The 23,237-nt window shown below is 36.4% G+C and overlaps 1 protein-coding gene across 1 annotated transcript; it reads left to right on the forward strand.

Moving 5' to 3' along the window:
* The first annotated feature begins 2,457 nt into the window (after window positions 1-2,457).
* On the forward strand, window positions 2,458-22,728 carry tmem98 (transmembrane protein 98). Its single transcript, XM_007231228.4, has 7 exons — window positions 2,458-2,600; window positions 14,407-14,622; window positions 15,954-16,085; window positions 16,225-16,258; window positions 16,380-16,495; window positions 18,480-18,539; window positions 18,749-22,728. Exons 2-7 carry the CDS (start codon window positions 14,486-14,488, stop codon window positions 18,936-18,938), a joined length of 669 nt encoding a protein of 222 aa, XP_007231290.1. The 5' UTR covers window positions 2,458-2,600; window positions 14,407-14,485; the 3' UTR covers window positions 18,939-22,728.
* Window positions 22,729-23,237: the final 509 nt, after the last annotated feature.

Raw genomic sequence — 23,237 nt, forward strand, 5'->3', positions numbered from 1 at the left:
AGAATAAAATGGTGTTGTTGATACTGGAGAGCAGCCCCTCACCTCTATACTTTGCTAGTTATGGTAATTTGTGTCAGTATGTGAACCAGAAATTATAACAAAATCATGAACTTTTCCTGTCCAAGTGTGAGCAGAATGGGATCTCAAATACTGCAAGTGAGCCTTATCTATGCTGAGCAGCATTATCTTAAGCTAAGATAGGAATTATCCAGTCTTAATCACAAATCTTGCAGGCTGGTGTGGCTGCAAGATTTCTGAATAAATTCTGACTCCACAGAGCCTTCCTGAATAGGGCACTTTGTAGAAACCCTTGAGCTAAGACATACAGTATATTTATTGGCATGCTTTAAACTGATACGAACAGGGTTATATGTGGTTGCTGCAGCTATTTGACTAACTTAGTAGAAGAAGAGATTTATTTCCTTTATACTTATGTTTATGATATATCGACATGTTTATGACATATTGTGGCTGTGATCTGCTAGAACAAGAATCCCAAAAAATGTATCCCTAAAAGTATTAATATCCCCAAAAAAGTAGACCAGATGTTGATAGCAGTAGCTAAACGAACCCCTGTGGTATTACAGTCTACTGTACCTCTTTGAATTCAAGGCCAGGCTGAGAAAAATCTTATCAAAGTGCCGGGCTGTGAAGATCCTATTACTGATGTGACACGGTTGTGAGATGTTCTGTCTGAAGAATCAGTTTTCAATTAGATTCACCAGGCAGCAGATTGTCAGCTAACATACACTTTAAAGTTGTCGAAACCAAAATAGCATTGGTTTCATGCAGAGAGAGGATTAGCTACTCGTAGTGATATTCACAAATCCATCCTGAAACTGCATTTTGATTGTACTCATAACTCATAGCAAATTTGTAGTCAAAGACAGTTCAGCCCTCAATAAATTGAAATACGCTAAAGTGTGCTGAAATAACCTTTGACCCTGATTTTTTTTCATGTTTCAGGCTCATTTTAAACAAGATAAGCTAATATAGACATGCACAGACTTACTGTTTAAAGTCATTGGTTTCATAAACCTGCATTTTGCCTGTTCACATGGCTCTGCTTGCAAAGGAATTTTCCAAAATAAAAAAGTTTTCAAAAAGCTCTGTTTTCATTGATATAAAACACTCTTTGTGTGGACAACAGGTGAAAACGGCAACAAAAATCTTTGTTTTTTAAAATAACTGGATTTGTGTGGACGAGGTACGCCCATTGCAATTCTTAAACGGGCCTTAAGGACTTTACTTTACTTTGCTTTTAGTAGTAAATGATAAAATGGTGTGTCATTAGATATTAAGGAAACATGCAAATGTAAGACGTGTTGTATCTGTTCATTACCTTGGCAGTGACGAGTGTGCCTACGTCAAAAACTGAAAGTTAGAATCCATATTGACTCAGAGTGATTTCTTACATTCAAAATTAATAAAGATAAACATTACTCATGGCCATTCCTAGCAACTACCTAGCGTTAGCTATTTATTTCTGTTTTTACTGACTTCACTTGATACTAGGTCATAGGGCAGGTCATAACTGAGATTTAGATCAGACTGCAGATGTATATGTTTTTTGATTAACAGTATATTACTGGGATCTGTAAAATAGTAACTCCAATTCTAGTTTTTCTTTATATAACAGACTTGGCTTAGGCTAACACAGCTAGCGGTGCGTAGAGCAAGCTAGCTAACTGTGGATAAAGATATATAAAATCCACATGAATAGGAGACAGAGCTGACAGTTCCAAAGCTCTGTGTGTGTGTAGAAGTGACCCCAGTAGAAGATGCCCTGGTAGTTATTGAACTCTTTTTGCAATCATTTGTGTAGGTTCTGCATCCTCAACCTGGCAACCTGAGTGAGCTTTGCTTCTGTGGAGAGATGGTGGAGGATGATTACTCTCTCAGGTATTTTAAAATTGGACTGCTGTAGCCATTGTACACACTTGCTCTCTCATTTTCTAATGACTGCTCCTTCAAATGGCTTGTTAATATTCTCATTAGCTGAATTAGGTTCGTTGAAAGAAGAAAACTAGGCTACATAAGTTTAGGGTGAAGAAAGGGCAACAGGGCCAGTACCAAAAAAACTCTCTTTTAAGATATTTTCCAGTCACTGTTAGCCTTGGTTTGCTCTGTTTAGGCATGGATTAGAGTTCTTTAAGACAATGTCGGACCAAAAACTCTACACTCTAACCTGGATGTAACTGAGCAAAGCTGATGGTAGGTCCAGGTTTGATCCAGTCTGGCTTATGGTGTCTGCAGTGTGGCAGTGTGTTCACATTTACAGCTGCTGCTGCTGTTGTTGAGGATGAGATGTTAGCCAATCACAGCGCAGGGGGCGGGGCTTGTCTAAAAACGGGCGGGAAAAATCCGGCCTAGTTGTTAGCTGGCTCGTTCCTGACACCTACTGGAGCTAAAGAGAGAAAATCCGAGAGCGAAGTTCACCTCACTCCTCCTGTTCACCTACTTTATGACCACACACACCACACACTCACACACACACACACTCAGTGCTCTGGAGCTGTCCGCGCTGTCTCCGCCTCGCGCGGTTTAGCTGCTTTGTTTCACGGAGCAAAACGTCTGAGGTAAAAAATGGACAAATAAAGGTAAGAGCTGCGTGTTTCTGTTTTTCTTAAAATAGGAATGTTTATTATAACTTTTATAAGCGTATACATATTGAACCAGTTCTGAGGAAACAGAAAAAAGTTAGTTTAAATGTGCTGAATTGTGTTAATTCTGTGTTCACTTTGTTTTTCTACAAAAAACTTATCTTAGTAAGGGTAAGTTTCTAATTTTAAGGCAATAAATATATTTTTTTTCTCAGATAAGAATTAAGTTATTTGTCTTACTAAGCATTGTAAGTGTTTATTTAGCTTTTTTTTTTTTTTTTTAGGAAAAATGGTGTTAATTGGTCTAACTTACTTTTTTTTAACTGAAACTTTTTTTAACCAGTCAAGTTATTCTATTACTTATGTTCAGTTTAAACCAATTTAAAACTTAATTTAAGTCTTACTGTACTCGATTTGAGACCAAGTGATTGCTGACAATGTTTTTCTTACCCCATTGGAAAATTCATATATCCATCTCATATCATATATACATCTCAATTTACATATATTTTATCTAGTTTTTGCCAATGGATTTTTTGCAGTGTAAGTTTAGATTGACTTTAATGCTTAATCTTCTGCATGAATTAAGGTGGTGTAGTTTTTCTGTGTATTGGTTAAAATATTTTGGATTTTAGCTAAAACATTTGGGAAGCTGGACAAAATAACCAATTAAATATCTAATGTTGGCTAGATAAATCTCAGAGTACTGACTGAAATGTCTGGAAGATACAAAACATTTTGAAAAACAAAAAACTCTAGAGGGTAAATTGACATATATTGGACATAGCTTCTGGGATCAAGGCATACACTTCAGGAAAATAAGTTTAAATCTCTTGAATCAAGGTTAAATTATCTAAAATATTTGCACTGTTGTGATGGGGGGTAACATTTAAGGAACATCAGCAGAATCTTCTGGGGTGCAGGCAAATATCAGCAAAATTTTTGGTACAAAAGTCCAACTTAAGGTGTATTAGTAATATTATAAATTTGTCAAAGACCATAATGTGTCTAAAATATTGGGATATTCCCTTGAACTACAGGAATCTTCAGTAATTTATGAGATATATGACAAAACCTAAGGAATATTCCTTAAGAAACTTAAGAAAAGGTTAAAAGCTCAGATTTTCTCATTTTTTTAAATACAACATATGGATCAGTAGTAAAACATCTGGAATATTGAAACCTTTATTGAAAATAAGAAACCTTTTGAATACTGATGTTAAACATCTGGACTATTACCTAAACATCTGGTTTAAAGAATTAAACTTTAGGAGTAATATAACCTTAGTCACAGAGTGAAATGTTCCTGAAATACTCACTAAAACTGGGCCTAAAATATAGGCTGAGACTACATGAATCTTCAGGAATCTATGACAGGTACCAGTAAAAATAGTCTCAGTGAAAAATTTAAACACGCAGATCATTAGTAAAACATATTGAAATATGAATGCTAAATGACAGGAATATTTGCTAAACCATCTAGGATACAGGATAGAACTTCAGTATTATCTGCAAAGATTTGGGATAGATGCTAAAACGTCAAAAATGTTAGGAGTAAAAAAAAAAAAATTAGATACAGGATAAAACTGAAATAAGGAATATTAAAAAAATCCTCCACGATACAGGATAAACTGTATAGATATTCATTAAAAGCACTTGGAAAGAGGCCAAACAGATCTGGACATAGTTTAAACTGGGATAAAACATAAAACTTTGGGAATATTAGCAAATTCTCAGATAGAAGGTAAAACATATTGAATAGAAAAGAAACATCTTTAAAATAGCTGAAACATTTGGGACACTGATAATAAACTTTTGGGATACAGAATAACATGTAAGTTAAACATTCAGTGCAAACTTATTGGTTAAAGGCTAAAGCTTTAGGATTATCAAGCAAATGTTTGGAATAAATGATAAAACTTAAGGAATATTAGCAAAAAAAACTTTGGGGTAGAGGATAAATTGTATGAAACACTCAAAAATACTGAGATGTAAGCTGTAACCTCAGGATATTAGGTAATATATACTGGAATAGATGCTAAAACCCTAAAAGACCCTAAAAAGTCTGTTGTTTACAGAAGTCCACCATCATGCTTACCAGTGTATTACTAGTTCATTGACCCTGAAGTTGACCCTGCTTTCTGTTCTATGTCATTAAGGAAGTACATTTACAGCCTTTAAGATATGCCATATGTTATTGTAGATTATGGTTATGACCTAAATGACTTTCAGTGCATTTGTAGAACCTCAGTACAGTGCTCTTCTTGTGTATATATAGTGTTAAATATAGTTCATATGGTTTCAGTGTTTAATTTAAAAAAATTGTTTTCTTGGCGTGGCAGTTTCGAGCCTATTTTAGTGCCTAGTCTTGCTTAGTCAAGCTCTCCCTCAGTTTTCTTTTACACTTCTGTGATTTATGCGCAAACGGAACTCAGATCCCATTTACTTTCCTGTTTCAGTGTAAACAGTCCTGTCGGGATCTCGCAGTGACCACTTTGATCTGTTTTAGAAAAGTTCTTTGTATACATTTCATGCTCTAAGTCATATCTATCAGAAAGACACCTGCAGTTGAGCTGTAAAAATATAAGTTTTACTAAAAGCATGGTCTGTAGCAGCATTAAAGTCAGTAATTATCTCATGTACAGTACCAGTCAAAAGTTTGGATACACCTTAAATTTAGTGTTTTTTTCATTATTGTTCTGCAGAAAATGTTCTGCATTGTAGATTAATAATATGTCATCCAAACTATAAAGAAAAACATATGTAATTATTAAATGAACAAAAAGTGTTAAACAAACCAGAATATGTGTTATATTCGATTCTTCAAAATAGTACCCTCTTACTTAGATAAAGACAGCTTTGCACATCTTGGCTGGATTTTCTCAGTCAGCTTTATAAGGTAGAGTCACCTGGAATGGCTTTCATTTAACAGCTGTGCTAAACTTGTCAAGAGTTAATCACTTACATTTCTTGTCCTCTTAATGTGTTGAGAGCATCAGTTGTAAAGTTGTGAAGAGTAGAGTGAAGAGAGAGTTGGTATACAGTGAATAGCTCTATTTAAGTAATGTTCTAATTCATATTATGGCAAGAACTACTCAATTAAGTAAAGAAAATATTACATAAAAAATTGAGGTCAGTCAGTCCAAAGAATTTCTGAAGTGCAGTCACAGGGACTATCAAAAAACTTTAAACAGGTTTGAGTAAGTCTTTATAGATGGCAGATTTTACATCAAACCACTTTGGATTACTTTGTTTACGCCTGAAAGATTACTGTGAAAGCACTGTGCAAAAATTGTAAAAAGTGGAGGACTTGCCCCTTAGACTTTGGTCCATAATTACATAATATGAAATCAGCTGTTTTACAGGCCTGTTATGTGCCTTTGTTATGTGAAATCTAAGTAAGCAAATATAGCAGACATTTTTTTTTACCCAGTAAGTTGTAAGTTTAGGGACCCCCAGACATTTCTTAAACTGAAACCTAAGATTTTGCAAAGTAATGAAAATTCATTTTCTGTCTGACTGTACACCAACTGCCTAATATTGTGAAGGTCCCCCTCATGCCCCCAAAACAGCTTCCATCCAAGATAGATGGATGGATGGAATCTGATATCAAGATCTCATATCAGCAAGCCCTTTTTCCTTTTGTGGATACCTTTATAAACTTTTACTGAGCCTCGGGTGCCCATGTCTTTCCTTGGAGCACTTTTGGTGGAACATTGCATAGCTGAATATTTAGGGGTGCTCCGATGCCTCCAGTGATCTAGCATCACAATTTTATCATTGTCAAAGTGGTTTTGGTACTTGCTCTATGTGGGGTGTAGATTCCACCCCTTGACAGATACCAGTGGAACAAGATAAGATAGAATAATAAAATTATTCTTCTCACCTGTCAGTGGTTATAATCCCTGCACTTGCATAACAGTGTATTAGAACCTAATACTTCAGGAGTATTAGGAAAAAAGATTCTGTCTGTAATATGTCTGCCAATATGGTCTGAAATATTGGTAGAAATGTCTGGGATACAGGCTAAAACTTCAGGATTAGCCAAACTCTTGGATTAAGGCGCATATTTATGCAATATTAGCTGGAACTTGTGCGATAAGGTAATGATGGTCATAGGGCTGTGCTATGTTGGAAAAAAAGCTATACTATACTATATTGCAGTATTAAAAATGACTGATAATTCATAAAAAGTTACCATAATTCAGTATTTCAATATATCCACAATATTATTATTGAGGGCTGAGATATATATGACATATTTTCTAATTTCAGTCGATGCAATAAAATACAATTCAAATCAAAGTTACACATTTTGTAGTAAACAAAAAAGTGCTTGGCCTCCACAGTCCCCTGATCTAAATCCAACTAAGATGAGTGATCTTGGATGAGCTGCAGCAAAACATGAAGAAAAAGAAGCAACTCCTTTAAGACAATAAGAAAACTATTCCAGGTGGCTTTACCTTATGAAGAAAATACCAAGAGTGGGTAGATCTGTCCTCAAAGCTACTTACAGGATACTGTGTTCCTGTACAGCTTTAATCCCTTCAATATTAAATATACAATGTAAAAAATCATAAAAAGATAGAAAACACATTGAATGAAAAGGTGTGTCCAAACATTTGACTGCTACTGTATATCAGAAACGTGTTTAAAAATCATATAACCACTATTAAAACAAATTCACAACCTCCCTAACCGATCCCAAATGTACTGGAAGAAGCCCCATCATTCCACAGAGCAGAGATCTCATTGTTCCACAGCTCAATACTGGAGCCTTATACTCTTCTATTTACAACACTTTTTTGTTCAGTATCTGTGTGCATTTGCACATCTGTGTCAGCAATGGGTGTAGCTTATTATTAAGAAGCTGAGTGCATCCATTGGAAAGCTTGTACACAAACATATGGGCACATAGTGTAAATGTGTTTCTTATAGAGTGAGTGTGTAGAACCTATAAATTGGTAAGGAACCTTCATCAATTGAAGCCTTTATTCAAAACTCTATTACATTCCTCTCTATGTTCAACATGATTTTGATTATGTAACCAAAAGTGGTTCTTTTATGGTATCACTTTAAAAAAACGATTTGTAGCACTTTCTTTCCTTTGCAATGTACAGTTCTTATCTGCTAAGGTTGGTGCAAAGCACTGCTGCATAGTTTCCCTTATCTCCATGTCTGGAGGAAACCCCCTGTAGAAAGAAAACTTTTTCGCTGTACCATTTATTTCAATTACATAATAAAGCTAACTTCAGCAGCTTTTACTGTACAGCTGCTTTGCTGCTATTGGCGTAGGTATAAATCCCAATAAAGATGCACTGAATATTTGCTAATTAAAAAATGTATCCAAAAAAAAAACACTTTTTGTGAAAAGTTTAAGATGGTACAATTTATACTGAATAATGGCTAATTTATTGGGTCAATTTACATTTGAAGTCATATTGCAGTGGTTGTTGTAAATTTTGTCTTTTTCCAGCAGCAGACACAGTCTCAGACTCTCTTTAGTTGCCTTTCTCTGTGTGAATTTCACTTAAGACTTCATGATTCGTGATTAGAGTCATGATTAGAAAAGCATGACTTGGGTGAATGTATTACAAATACACCGCTTAAGAAAAAAGTATGGTTAGAATAGCACTACTGAGGTAAATGTTTGAAAAAAAAATTGCACTGTGGTTGTTAATCGTGTGACCAGCACAGCACTGCTGAAATAAATATGTGATTAGAATAGCATTATTAGGGTAAAAAGTGTTATTGTGCTTTGTTGGCATGTCTACTGGGATATTACAAATATTCAGTGTTCAAAAATTTTTTTTTTAATATTTTTTGACATTGTAGCTACATTGTAGCAATAAAGCTTTTCTTTGAAAAGTACAACAAAGCACATTTAGGCCATAAAATTAATTGTGTTGTGAAAAAAGTGGCAAATTTAATCAACAACTGTGAAGATTTGTATAAATGAGAAATTTGAATGTTAATGGGTCCTATATGTCATTGGCTTCTCTGAGCTTACATCTGATGCAGGAGTGTCAAAATAAAGGTTCTGTAAGGCTCTGAAAGCTACAGTCCTGCAAACATGATTGTTTTCACCCTTTTTGTCCCTCCCAGTTCAACTTAACACATTGGTTATGAGCTAATGGGCTGAATCAGATTGAATGTTAAACTCTGGAGAGCTTATGGTCCTCCATGATTGTAGTTGCATGGCAGCAGGCATATTTGAAATTCTTCGTACCTCTCCCCTCACCCCCAGTAGTACCACTGCTCTAAGAGGTAGAGATAAAGAGGTAATCAAAAGCTATTCAGGCATATCATCTTCATTAAAGCTTTATTTGTCTCTATAGAACATTGAACATTTTAACAAATCAACAAGAAGCCTGAAGAAATGTTCAATTTAGAACTACCTGTCTGATGCGCCCTTTCATCTCTTCATTCCCTCCTCACACTGTCAGTCATCAAAGCTAGACATTTTATCAGTAAAAAAGAGCAGGGAGGTGAGTGGGCGGGGCTTATGCTATAAACACACCCACTTTTAAATGACTGGGCTTTACAATTCTGAGGACTCACATGTTGAAGTCTGAGGGAGTGTGAGATATGAGATGATGATGAAGGAGTGTGTCAAAACAAAGAGGTCAAACAGGGAACAGGAGTCATAGATAAAGGTGGCACTATAGGCATTTTGGAGTAATGCCAAAAGGAGCAATTTCTGCAGGCATCAGAATGATATTGAACGTTTATGTGAGACAGACATTGTATTTTATTTGGTTGAAAAAATAATAGTGTTTACTTCCAAACTATATGTTGTACAGATGGATTTGGGATTAAAGTAAGGCTGCATTGATTAGTCTAAATAATTAACTTTGTCACCAAAAGTGACTGAAACAACAGATCACATATTTTCTCATCTAAATGTCTTCTGGGCATTTAAAAGGCATTTAAATCCCACACTTCAAATGCTGTTTTTATTGTTCAGAAGCGATAAAAAAAAAGCTAAAAACAGGAGTCATACCCACAGAAAGCAGAGATAGAGGGCATGGCAGAAATGATCTTTGACTGATCAGAATATTAATTCCTATTTAGTTATTGAAATTGGAATAAAAAGTATTTTAAAATGTCCTAAATAAATAAAACAAATATAATAAAAGTGTTTTTTTAACACTTTATTTTCGGTGGTCCTTTGTAAATGCTTAATAAATTCTTATCAATAACATATCAGCAACCAATCAGTGTAGTAGCTATGGTGAAGCATCTGAATACACTTAAGGTAAATATCTTGAATATATGCTGTTGATGCATTTCTCACATTTAGTAGATAATATGTTATGTGAAGAAGACTTAAATGGTACTCCCACTTACCTGAGACCTAACCCTAACCTTAACCTCAGTCCAAAACCTAATCCTAACATTGCGCACTCTAAAAAAGAAACATCTAAATTCAGTAGAAACCTTTAGTACAAGTCTCTTGATGATTTTTTAAATATTCGGATGCTTCTAAATTATTGATTTATAATTGATAAATTACTGAAAATCTGATGTATATTTTCTTTAAAGAAAAGGACCCCTTCAAATAAGTATGACCAAGTCAACATTCTAGCTCACTCAAGTTAATGGGCTCCTCTCATTAAGGAAAAACATAATGGGCAATTTTGAGGTCAGCAAAAATGATTAGGGTCATGTCCATATGATGTGCGCTAAGTCAATATCGTTATTATCGTGACAAGCCTATCTATCGATTTAGGAGGCTAGCTGGATTGGTACTTAACCCTGCTCCTAGTGATCAGCTCATTATGTAGAGCTTAGTTCCAGCTCTGATCCAACCTATCTGAGTCATTTAATCAAAGACATCTGTAACGTGTGAACATTAGAGACCGGTTGAGATTTTTTTAAGGTGGATTAGAGAAAGATTAAATGTAAAACAGTAAATGGTTTTCTAAATGAAATGTTGAAGAATCTTATTAAGGTTCAGAGAATCTTGACGTAATGTAGTGGTACATCTAAAGGCAAAGGCCATTTAGGAGACTACATTTTTAACAGGGTAGCAGTGCCATGAGCTGTGAGCCACTAGTTTGATATGGTACAAGTAGCTCCAGTAAATCTGATTAAAGAATTACGACATTCCCGAGAATGAAACAGAGCTCCAGATAATCATCAGTGGAGCGTATTGGTTTTGATATGCTGTAACTCTATGGCTCATTGGTGCTAGGCCAGAAGAAGCCAGAAATAATTCAGACTGAACTGTTTAAATAATTCATGCTGAATTAAATCACAGCGATCTTTTGTAGCAAATAACATGAGCGGTCAACTCTGGAACTTCTCATTATGTATGAAGCTGAAAAATAAGTTAATTAAGATTCTCTTATAATGTTTCAGCTTGTCTCTTCCCTTAACCCAAAAATGGCCTTACTTAGAAACCATGTGGAAGTAAAATATTAGAGACTTAATGGCACATAGATATATATATATAACATACAGCACCAATCAAAAGTTTGGACACTTTTTCATTATTTAAAAATGTCAGAACTTGCCCAAGGCATGTAGTAAACATAGTAGTCAGTGAGTGTTAAACAAACCAGAATATATTTTGAATTTTAGTTTCTTCAAATTAGTCTTGCTTAGGTGACAGCTTTGCATATCAGTTTTAAAGGTAGTCACCTGGAAAAAAATATGATGAAACCTGCTCTCATCAGGACCACCACAGGAAAGAAAGACCTAAAGTTACCTCTGTTGCACAGGATAAATCACAAAAATTATTCAACATTTAATAGAAAGTATTCCATAAGCAGTAGAGATAGTTCCTTCAAAAAAGAATAAACAAGATCAACCCTAATACCCTTAATTTCAAGAAAGGTTAAGCAAAGGAAAATAGAGATACAAGGTTTTTGTTGGCTGCAACACAATTCTGACCTTATCTCTTAATATCTTTGAGTGTATCTACATTTTAAAATTGAATTCATGTGTTGCTACCAAGCGTTACCCAGTTACTCAAACTTACATGAGCACCATTCTTCCTGCATTAGTTACTGTATGTAACGTTACTGGGATGTTGCGGATCAGTTATCTCTGTTGTTATAAAAGTGTTTGTTTTGCAAATAGATGATCCTAAAACATGGACACCACAACACAGTACACTGTACAGTCTATACTGTAGTCTATAGTGCATACACACACCCACAGACATCAAGACTGTAAAGAAGTTTAATCATTCACTAAACTTTGGGTTAAAGGTCTGCTAGGTGTGGTCCTGAGAGATGTAAAAGCACATATACGCTCACGATTGCCCACATTCATTCTCTCTCCCTCCCTCTGTCTCCCTCTCTCTCTCTCTCTCTCTTTCTCAAACACACACACAGTTAAACAGCCCATATTCACATTAGTCTTCCACTTGGTACACACAGAGATCATTTAAACAGTCTTTGTACAGCTGGCACAACTTCATACACCAAATGCAGGAAAAGTTTACTAGTATTACAAAAGAGGCTCCAAATATTTGACAACTGAAAACATTCTGCTGAAAATGGCATAAAAAGCGTGTTGTGTTTAGCAAGCTAATTCTTAATAAAAATAATTACTTCTACTGACTAACTCATGTTAAATCCTACTGCAGTGTTTCCTCTAACATAAAGATTCAGATCAACACTGTAGGGATGAAATTCAAAAGTGTAGTGCAGCAACATACACTAATACAGTAATACGGTAACTAAAATTCAGAAAATAAACAAGTAATCTTGCTTATTTAAAACTGTAAAGCTGGAAATATGTAATATTCATGTATATGCCTTTTGGTAATCAGATATTTTGATCAAGGTGCCAAGACTACTATATGCCGATCCTACGTTATGCACAGAGAAAGATTGAGAGAGATAACGAAGATTGGTGTTATGATGTAATTTACACTAAATGCAAAATGCTTTTGTGTTTAAAGTGACAGTTTGTGTGTTTTGGGGATGAGTTATAGCACATTATGTATGTGCATTGTGGTGCAGTCTCCTTTCAGAGCAGATGAATCTGACAATTTTAGCAAAAACTCAACAAGAACTTTAAACTTGCCAGCTCACTTCAGATCTCATTCTTTGTTGTTGTTTTTTTTGGTTTATTGATGAGGGAATGAACAGACAGAGATAGAGTTTTCTGTTCTGATATCTCTATGTTCGCCGTAGCTCTTGTATCAGCATCATTAGCAGCACCACAGTTGCTCAGATAATCAGTAAAAGCTAGCATGGCAAGAACATCTCCCAGGAGTACTTATAAGACAGCCTGTTTTTACAGTGAATATATTTGCTGATTTTAATTTAAAAGAAAACTTTTTAAGAACTACAGATTATTAGTAAGAATATTAGTTGAAGGTCTTAGATTAGATGGAGCAACCGGTTATGAAGTGCCACACTGTTTTCTGCTTTAATCTAAAGAAGCCTTGAGTCATACGAGGAAAGTATGACAATAATGAAACTCTTATAGAGGTTGTAGAGGTTTGTTTAAATAAAAGTTTGAGAGCTGTTTATTTTTCTACACCTTTATCAGATCAAAGTCATGTCAGTGAGCTTATATTACAGATCAGATCAAGCCGCCTATCAGTGTGTGAGCGAAAGAGAGTGTGTGTGTGCATGTGTGTGTTTGTGTTTCAGTACTGACATTTGGGCATGTAATTTCATGTTCCGCTTATTAGTTATGCACTGTGCAGTGCAGACACATCTTACGTGACCTGAGTTAAAACCTGAATTTTACTGAGATAAAGTCTTTATGCCACAGCCAATGGGAACACAAAAAATCCACAGACATGCACTGTAAGTTATTTTTTTATATTTTCTTATAATTCCTCCTTACGGAAAGCTTTACATTCTTTTTACATTTTTTTACCCACGCTGTGTTTTTGACCATGCTGTGTTTTAAAATGTTTTATCTAAATAAGCCTTTATCTAAATTGTGTTAAACCCTTTAATGTTATCTGTTAACTATTAACAAAACTGCGAAAACAAAACACTCCAATTACAAGAGAAGCTTCCACACAAATTTAATGGGAAATTTCCATAATTTGACAAAATTCCTGCTTGTTTCTTTTTTTCCCAGTTTTTAAAATCATTCTCTGTGATTTAATGTGAAACACAATGTACTAGAGAAACTTACAATTTATGTTCCCAGTGTTGGTGATAATGTTAATATCCTACAGCCCTATTCTATATAACATTAAACCACCCTGAATTACTAGCCTTATTCTATCTATCTATTGAGTAATAATAAATAATTTGCTCATCCAAAATAGAATAGAACAGATGTTAATAGCCCTCGTTATTTGTGTTTGGCTGACAGGACCACAGTGACTCCATACACAAATTCGTTGTTCATCTCCACCAGGACAAAAGTGACACTGATGACGTGTTAAAGGCATCTGTTGTAGTGGTTTGTGTGCATGTAGTCCTGTGTCATGCAGCCGTCTGCCAATGGTGCTAGCATTAACAGGATGCTCGCTGGATTTCCGCAATCGTGGCTTTTGGGTTATTCCGAAAATCCGTCGGTTCACCCTCCCCTTGCTTCGTGTAGGTCTCCCAAATGCACTGGTGCATGCCTTCTTCTATCAACTTCCTCCTACAGTGTACAGTGGTTATATGCTGATGAGACCATCCTCCTTCTGTGTTTGATTGACATTGTTCCTCACAAAAGACTCCAGAGGCTTTTTGTCCAGTTTATTGAGTATCAAATGAATAAAACATGAAGAGAATTTGGCCAAATGTCAAGATTGTCTACAACAAATAGGGGTTTCGACTTTTGAAATTGGATGTGACCTCAAGTAAGCATACATCTTCTGTTCCCTCAGATGAACTTTGACCTTCCAACATCAGACATACGTCAAAGCCTCTGATCGATATCCTCCGTGCTGCCCCGGCATCTGCCCCATGACCATGGAAACGGTGGTGATTGTGGCTATTGGAGTGCTGGCCACTATTTTCCTAGCCTCATTTGTGGCGTTGGTGGTGGTTTGTCGCCATCGCTACTGCCACCCTCCTGACCTGCTGCATCACCCAGAATCCAAGTAAGTACTCAATATCATACCATTATGTACACATGTCCAGAAGTGCAATTTAAGTATAGTTAATTATGCACTCATCATCAAAAAATTGTTGCACCCAGAAGGAAGTGTCGGATTGCAATTATATTCGGAAGAATGGAAAAGGTGACCAGGAACTAAAAAATATTAAAACATTTACACCGACACTAGACATTAAAGACGTAATTTGAGTTGTAAAGGTTCCTAATGGTGCCTTGTGATAGTCCCTCGCATGTTCCTGAGCTTCCCATACATTTTAATCAAAGACAGGCAATGGCGAAGCTGGCTGCTGGCCATGACATAGTATCTGTGGCAAGTTCTTGGGATTGTTGTGGGTGAACGTTGTCCTGTTGGAATAGTGCTTTGGGTGTGCCTTCTGCAAAGATAATACCAATGCATGCAAGACCTTATTAATGTAACTTGGGGATGTCAGAGTCCTTGTAATGAAGATCAAATGTCATGTCAAGATCATATGAAATTATATAAAATAGCACCCCACACCATGATACCAGGTCTTCTGGTCGTGTAGCCGGTGAAAACAAAAAATGCATCTTAGTGCTGAACACTGTGCCTCTATACATGGATTCATTGTTCATCTCCACTAAGACAAAAGTAATGCTGATGAGGTGTTAAGGGCAATTTGTCGTAACGGTTCGCGTGCATTTAGTCCTGCGCCATGCATCCGTCTGCCAATGGTCCTGGCATTAACAACATCTTCCAATCGTCTTACAATGTCAAATCTTCTCCCCATCAAGTTTTTTTCATGTTGGATTATCCTTTCTTGGTGCAACAGTGTTTTTGATGATGACTGTATGTAACAAGCATCAAGCATAGCATCATGACAACCTCCTTGTTTATATTCCCTTTTATCAGGTCCATATAGGAGCCCTTTGTTGTTCTTCCTTTGTTGAGCTTCTGTTCTCTGCATACATTGTTATCTTTCTTTCACCTTGTTCTTTAATGGTCAGGACCCCACATAGGACCACCACGAGCAGCTGTAATTTTGGTGGTGGATCATTTTTAGCACTGCACAGACACCGACATGATGGTAGTGGTGGTTTAGTGTGTGTTGTGCTGGTATGAGTGGGTCAGACACAGCAGTGCTTCTAGAGTTTTTTAACCCCTTAGTGTCACTGCTGGACTGAAAAAAGACCCCCAACCAGAAATATCCTGCAGGCAAATATTTAAAAAAAACAGGGTGAAAGGAGGATAATGAAGTATGCAGAGAACTGAAGGACTACACTCTAAAATGATAGAACTACAAACAACGTAATCCTATGTGCTCAGTTTTACTTAGTATGTTCTCTCTCAATCAGGCCTACTGTGGATCTGATTGGAGCAATGGAGACTCAGAGCGAGCCATCAGAGCTGGAGCTGGACGACGTGGTCATTACAAACCCGCACATAGAGGCCATACTGGAAAACGAGGAGTGGATCGAGGATGCATCGTATGGCCTATTTATTTAGTACATTTATTAGCAGGGTTATAATGATATAAATATAAACACGATCATTACTAATATCATCATTGTGTTTGATTGTCTTTTTATTAAATCCTTGATTTTTATCTCTCTCTCTTTCTCTCAGGGGTTTAGTGTCTCATTGTATCTCCATTCTGAAGGTAATTTTTCATGCTTCTGGAACGTGCTACACTAGAGCCTGCGGTAATCATGCAGAATAATTTTTGCTGTCTTGTAACTGATTGATTCACTCGAATAACAAATTGTGTCGATTGCATGCAGATATGCCACACACTTACAGAGAAACTCGTTGCCATGACGATGGGCTCCGGAGCAAAGGTGAAAGCCCCGGCCAGCCTGAGTGACATCATCACGGTGGCCAAACGCATAAGTCCAAGGTAAACACAAAAAGCAGCATGCTATATATTTTTTTGTGTGTATAAAATCATCCTTAAAAAAGATGAACAAAATGCTACAACAGGCTTCTATGAAAAACTTGTACCTATGCATTTTTTTTGTAACAACATTATTATGCTGGATTAGATGAAATGACACATATAGGGCAGGTTCCCAAGCAGGGATTAGGCCTAATTACAGCATTTTGAAAGGAGATTTTCCATTGAAAGGAAAATACTGTATAGTCCACAACTAATCTTCCTATCTATCTGGGAGGCCAACCCATTGCTCCACACCTTTGAGATATCAACACTGTTCCAGCTCCATTTTTTTCAGTGTGATTTTAATCGAAAACTTCTTTAAAATCCAATTTTAGAAATAACAACCACCTTGGATACCATAGCAACCACCTCAGATACACTATATTGTTAAAAGTATTCACTCACCCATCCAATGCATAGAACTTAGGTTCCAATCACTTCCATGGCCAAAGATGTATAAAAAAAACAAGCACCTAAGCATGCAGACTGCTTCTGCAAACATTAGTGAAAGAACAAGTCGCTTTCAGGAACTCAGTGAATTCCAGCAGGGTACTGTGTTAGGATGCCACCTGTGCAACAAGTCCAGTCGTTAAATTTTCTCACTACTAAACTGCTAACTCTCTGTGATTTTTTTTTTTTTATAACAAAGTGGAAGCAACCGGGAATAAAAGAATCTCACTCTGTCAATGTGTAAAATAATAGAGTGGGGTAACTAGATTCTGAGGCGAATAGTGTGCAGAGATTGCCAACTTTCTGTAGAGTAGATCACTATAGACCACCAGAGTTCACATGGCCTTCACAGACAAACCAAGTCTCCCTGAAGCTGCGGGAGTCTCCCGCATTTCGGCAGTGGCTCCCTGATGCCCGCGAGTCACATATAATCTCCCGGAATTGCCCCAAACGCGCACACAGGCGACATACTTTTTTTCTCTAATCGCTTGTTGGAAGGAGAGAGAGAAAACAAAGGGTTCTGATTGGCCTGTTCTCTGCAAAGAGTCTGTGAGACAGCCAATCAGGTTTTAGTGTGGGCGGGCAGTGTTTTTCCCCCCTCCCGGACGGGATTTTTTCAGCGAGTGAGAGAAAGCAGATCATGGCGGAGGCAATATTAATAATTATTGTAATATGATATGAAATGTTTTTGATGTTGTGCAATGTTTTGTGATATTGTAACTCAATTTTTGTCAAATAAAGGCAAAAAAAAAAAAATTCCAAAAAAAAAAAAAAAAAAAAAAGGAAAGCAGAGGCAGGGCCTTCCAAAAAGAAAAAAGAATAAAACTCATTTCACCTCTGAATACTCTAAATTTATTAAAAAAAAGTAAAATTAATTAATATAAAAGTAAAGTTTCGTTATCCTTTGGTGGGGGCGGGGGGTAACCTCCCTGAAATCAACTTTTGCAACTTGGGATGTCTGCCTTCAGATTAGCTTATAAACAGTAGATCGTAGAGAGCTTCTTAATGTTACTTTAGGGGTGAGAACATTGGGCCAGGAACGTGCCTGTTACAGAGGTGGGCCAATGTAGTGTTGAGAGATTTGTGCATTAACACTTATTGGTGTTGCACAGCGTAGTCACCAAGGCCAGGAATTAAACCACAGTGTCACACATGATGTGGTGGCTTACTAGCTGTTGTTACTAGATGTTGTTATCCACTGCACCATATCAACACGTTAATACTTTGACACTGTTGGCAATATAGTGTACCATTGCAACTACATCGCAGCACAATTGCAACCCATCTATGGGCCAATGGGATCCACTTTTGCTGTGCAACCGTTTTTTTTTTTTCTAGTTCGAGGCTGATCCATAATAATAATAGCACTGTAATGTATATTTGTTAAAATGCCTTAACCAAACTGTTATAAGTATGCTTGTTACATGTTACTCACACACATAGACCAATTAAATGCTATTTATGAACTGAGGAGCACCCTCTATTTTTTTTTCAGGGTAGATGACGTTGTTCGGTCAATGTACCCACCGCTGGACCCCATCCTCCTTGATGCCAGGTATATACTTTATTACTAGTGTCAGTGTCACTACTGGTTGAACAGAACTGCAGTAAAATATGTTCTTGTAATTGATTAATATTGACAGGTGAGAATCTGTAACAAAAAATATTTGTTTCAGCATATGTTATGTTATTATAAATCTCACATGGAGACACACAGTGTTTTATAAGAGTTGAAACAATGTTTTTTTTATTGTGTCTCTTCAGAGCCACCGCCCTGCTGCTGTCAGTCAGTCACTTGGTGCTGGTGACGCGGAACGCCTGTCACATGTCCGGCAGCATGGACTGGATCGACCAATCGCTGAACGCTGCAGAGGATCATATGGTGGTGCTGAGGGAGGCAGCCTTAGCTTCAGAGCCCATGAGAAGTCTTCCAGAACGAGAGCAGTCAATATGAGTCACAGACACACATCCACACAAAAATACTATGGTCAAAAGTATTGAGACACCTAGACGTTATACTGACATGAGTGTTTTTTGAGATCTTATTCTAAGTCTTTAATCATTAGTCTGGAGTTGGCCTCCTCTTTGCTATAACAGCTCTAACAGCAGGTCTGGAACTTTGTAGCTGTCGAATAAATGGGCGTTGGGGACTTCATAATATGCATAATATGGCACTCAGCATTGGCATCTTATTATAGTGCCACGTTGTATGCATCTGTGGCAATGGAAATAAATGAAAAGCCTTATCAGTTAATTGAATAAGAGGTGTGTCCCAATACTTTTGTCCATGTATAAATACACAGTAAACATTTTCACATAAAGAGCAATAACTTAGAGCTGGGCGATAATGATAAAATTCAATATTATGAAATCAGTGTCAGGTGATATTTTTTATCATTAATAAAGTTAGCAAGCTGCTACTTATAAAGTTAATTACTGCTACTCTATGCCAAATTAATATATTGCCTTAGCTTGTTTTGATTTGGCAAAATAGAATAGAAATAATTAAATAAAAACAAACCACTAACTCTAGGACTTTAAGGAATAGACACAATATTCATCACATCAAATAAACTGTCGACAATATCACTAACGATGTAAATCACCACTATACCAATATAATCAGAATATTGCCCAACCCCATACATATTCATATTCTTTGTAAAAACACTTTTTCTTCTTCTCAAATAATCATTTCTTTGTTTAATCTGTTACATTCTGTAAGATAGTTACAATCACATTGTTTAGTTTCACTCACATCAGCCATTAGGGTGAATAAGCTGAAACAATCAAAGACTTGTGTACAATCCTTATTTTGCACATCTGATTCAGATAAATATGTATCTATTCAAGTGAATTTGTATTTTAGCAAGCAGGCCAAAGGTCACTATTAGCCCTTTTCAACCAATAGAACTCTGGTTTAGGAACTGGTTCTGTTCATGCTTGTAAAAATCTTGGATCTTCTTGATGCCATAGTAGAAATACTCACACACCTCTATTACACGCTTCTGTAACTTTGCTCAAAGAATTCCCTGTAGCACTTTTATTTTTTAAATGTTGTTTGACTAAGTAGCAGATCCTTGTAATTTAACCAGAAAATGGGTGTGGCTTAAGGCAGAAATAATTAAGTGTGGTTATGGAAATAGGTGAATTTACTGCCCACAATGCATAGACGTTTAAGTAAGAAGCGCTGAATAATTGATATGCTTGTTAAAAAAATATTAGACATAACTTCAGTGAAATTCAAAAGCAACAATTCAGACAATCACTCATCCACACACTTTCACATTCCTTTCTCTGTGGCCCGTAATCTTGATCCTGAGTCACATGAAGGTTAAATCCACTCTAATTCTCACACTTGACCACACAACCACACACAACACAGAGCACAAATATAACAAGTTCTTAAAGCAATACTACCATATTTTTACAGTTTTATCTGCCGCATGAAATTTAGCATACAATCAACCACAGTAACAAATTTAGATTTTTTTAGATTAGATTTGATTACCAATAAGAGCCTGGAGACACATAGTAGAAGTCAGTGGGCATATAGAAGTTGCAGCATATAGGACCACACTCCCACTAGCTTCAGTTATAACAGCAATAATTGAGTAACTACATTTAAACACTTAGTTACAGGATTGTCGGTCCAGTATACTCTACAGTAGGAGCCAATGACTGTGGAAAAGTATGGGAGCTGTGGTTACATTCCCTTCTTTTCTATAGAGATAAAGGCAAAAAAATTCCACCATGTTGGAAAATTTGCAATCTGTGCAGTACAGACCAGACCTACCCACGCAAATGATAGACCCACCCCCCTTCTTTTAGGCCAAGTGTGTGTCTCAGACTGCCTTCACTGAGTTTACAGCACACTCTAAGGACCAGAAGCAAAGCAGATTTTCCACTATATACCCAATATCTGTTTGCTGCTAAGACTAAACAAAACACTGTGCATTTAAAAGTGCCTTGTGTCTGCACGGCTCAGACACTCCCACCCGTAACACAAAACACAAATATGTAGATTGCATAACTATGCCAAGTATTATTGGCTTCATGTGATATATGGCTTATAATTCATTATAAAGCTGATTTCACTGCAAACATTCAATTGATTTTATTTGACCAAGTTTGTGATGTGTCCAAAACCTGAAAACTGAAAACTCAGTTTTCCTTCCTCCTTTTCTTTTTGTTTGCTCCATTTTTATGTGTATAGTCTTTATCTTTGATTTACTATGGCTTCTTTTTATTTTATCTGCAACAACATAATTTACACAGTTGCTGTGTTCATGGAATATATTGTTGATGTCATGCAAAAACCTTATATCCACATTTTTGTTACAATGTGTATCTGACCAGTTGTGTTTTTATAAAGTTGTTTCAATTGAATGGACCAATAGAAATACTTGTAAATCACAAGGAAAATGCTTTTACATAAATGTCCATTTAGAAAGCAGACTTCTGCTGAATAGTTGCTATTCTGAAGATGAAAGGTTTTTGCAGGACAGCAACAATATAGCATTATATATTATTTATATGGACAAAAGTATTGGAACACCTACACAATACACCTACAGGAGCTCACAGTCTAGCATGTACCTTAACTCAATAAGCATGATAATGGAGTTGGTCCTCACTTTGCTATGATCTATGAAACAGCAGGTTTTGACTCATTGAGTGAGGTTATTGAATCAGCAGACCATTGACGGCCATTGTGGTTCTGTGGTAATCAGCATTTGGATACCCTGGTCTGTAATTTACATGGTCAGACACTTTGGCCCAATCCCATTTCACCCCTTGGCCCTACCACTAAGCCCTACTCCTCCGTTTTGCATATGTAGGGGTAGGGTGTTCCAATCCTTGTTAGGCTCTACAGGTAGTGTTAGTGCTACATGATCATTCAAACAGAGATTTAAATCCACAAATTAAGTATTTTTTCTTGTTAAAAATGACGAAAACCACTATATTACCAAAGTTTATAGTGTAGTTTCAATGTTTTAAGACCATTTTCTTCATAACAGGCATAACAATCGCTAGTAGTTCTCTAGCTAACTTTCCTGTTCCACCTTAAATGATGCAACAGACAGCAGAGGCTTTAGCATTGTAGAACAGAAACAAAAGTTCAAAAAAACTAATTTCAGCTTCCCATCACATAGGAATTAGTGAATGGATGATAATAGGTAATTGCTCAAAAACAAGAAATGGGATTGGGCCTTTGTTTCTGAGTTTCCTAAATCCTTACAAATCTTTTCAATAATACCACTCACTCACAGCTAAAGGTGGACCATCTAGAAGGGGAAATTTTATCAGCTTGCAAAAGTAGCATGGTATTACCATGCTGGAATTATCGCTCAAATATGGCTTGGATACAATAATCAGAAATCTGATTTTATGTGGTTTCTAGCTGTCCAGACTATCATAAATCAGATTATATTTAATAAATTAAATTTGCACTGGCAATCTGAATATTCTGAGCCTTAGAACAACCAATCATTTTACTAATATTTGTTTTTTGTGATTAAGGAGGTTAGGTGCTCAGTGTTATTTATACACCTGTAGCAGTAAGACTGAAAGAAACAACTTAACTCCTGAGTGTCCCAATACTTTAGTCTATATAGCGTCCAAATAATAGAGATGAAATACATGTTTAAACAGATGTGTGTTGCTGTTCCCTTTCTGATTCACTGCTTGTTGTTCTTTCTTTTTCACATGTACAGCTAAATTAAAGTTTCGTAGAGAAATGACTCCAGTCCAGTTTATTATTTATTATTTTATGTCTTTAAAACATTCATAGATTCATCAGATTCAGTCGCGGGTTTAATAAAATAAAAACATGCCATTGTTTTAATTATGTATTCTGTGTTGCTGGAACAGAGAGAAGAAAAAAAAAACAGTGAACCCTATGTAGTGCACTAGAGCTGGGTGTAGAAACCATCATTTTATAGACTTCCGTTGTGCACTAGATGGGGAGTCCACTTTAAGCAAGAAGAACCATCTACAAAAGGTTCCTCACCAACGCATCCAAATGGTTCCTTTAATTTTTGTTGTGACACAACTGGATCCCTGCACCCTATAGTAGTGCACTATGGAAGTCATGTACACATGTAGTTTCTACTCCCCAGCAGACTCATGTAGTGCACTAGATAGGGAGTACACTCTAAGCAAAAAAAAAAAAAGTCTCCATTGAGTTTTCTACCGATGTAAAGAAACTTTGAACCAGGTAAAGAACCATTGCAGCTAGTGTTACCATGTT

This window comes from Astyanax mexicanus, chromosome 19, assembly GCF_023375975.1.
Source record: "Astyanax mexicanus isolate ESR-SI-001 chromosome 19, AstMex3_surface, whole genome shotgun sequence".
In the NCBI taxonomy this organism is placed as follows: domain Eukaryota; kingdom Metazoa; phylum Chordata; class Actinopteri; order Characiformes; family Acestrorhamphidae; genus Astyanax; species Astyanax mexicanus.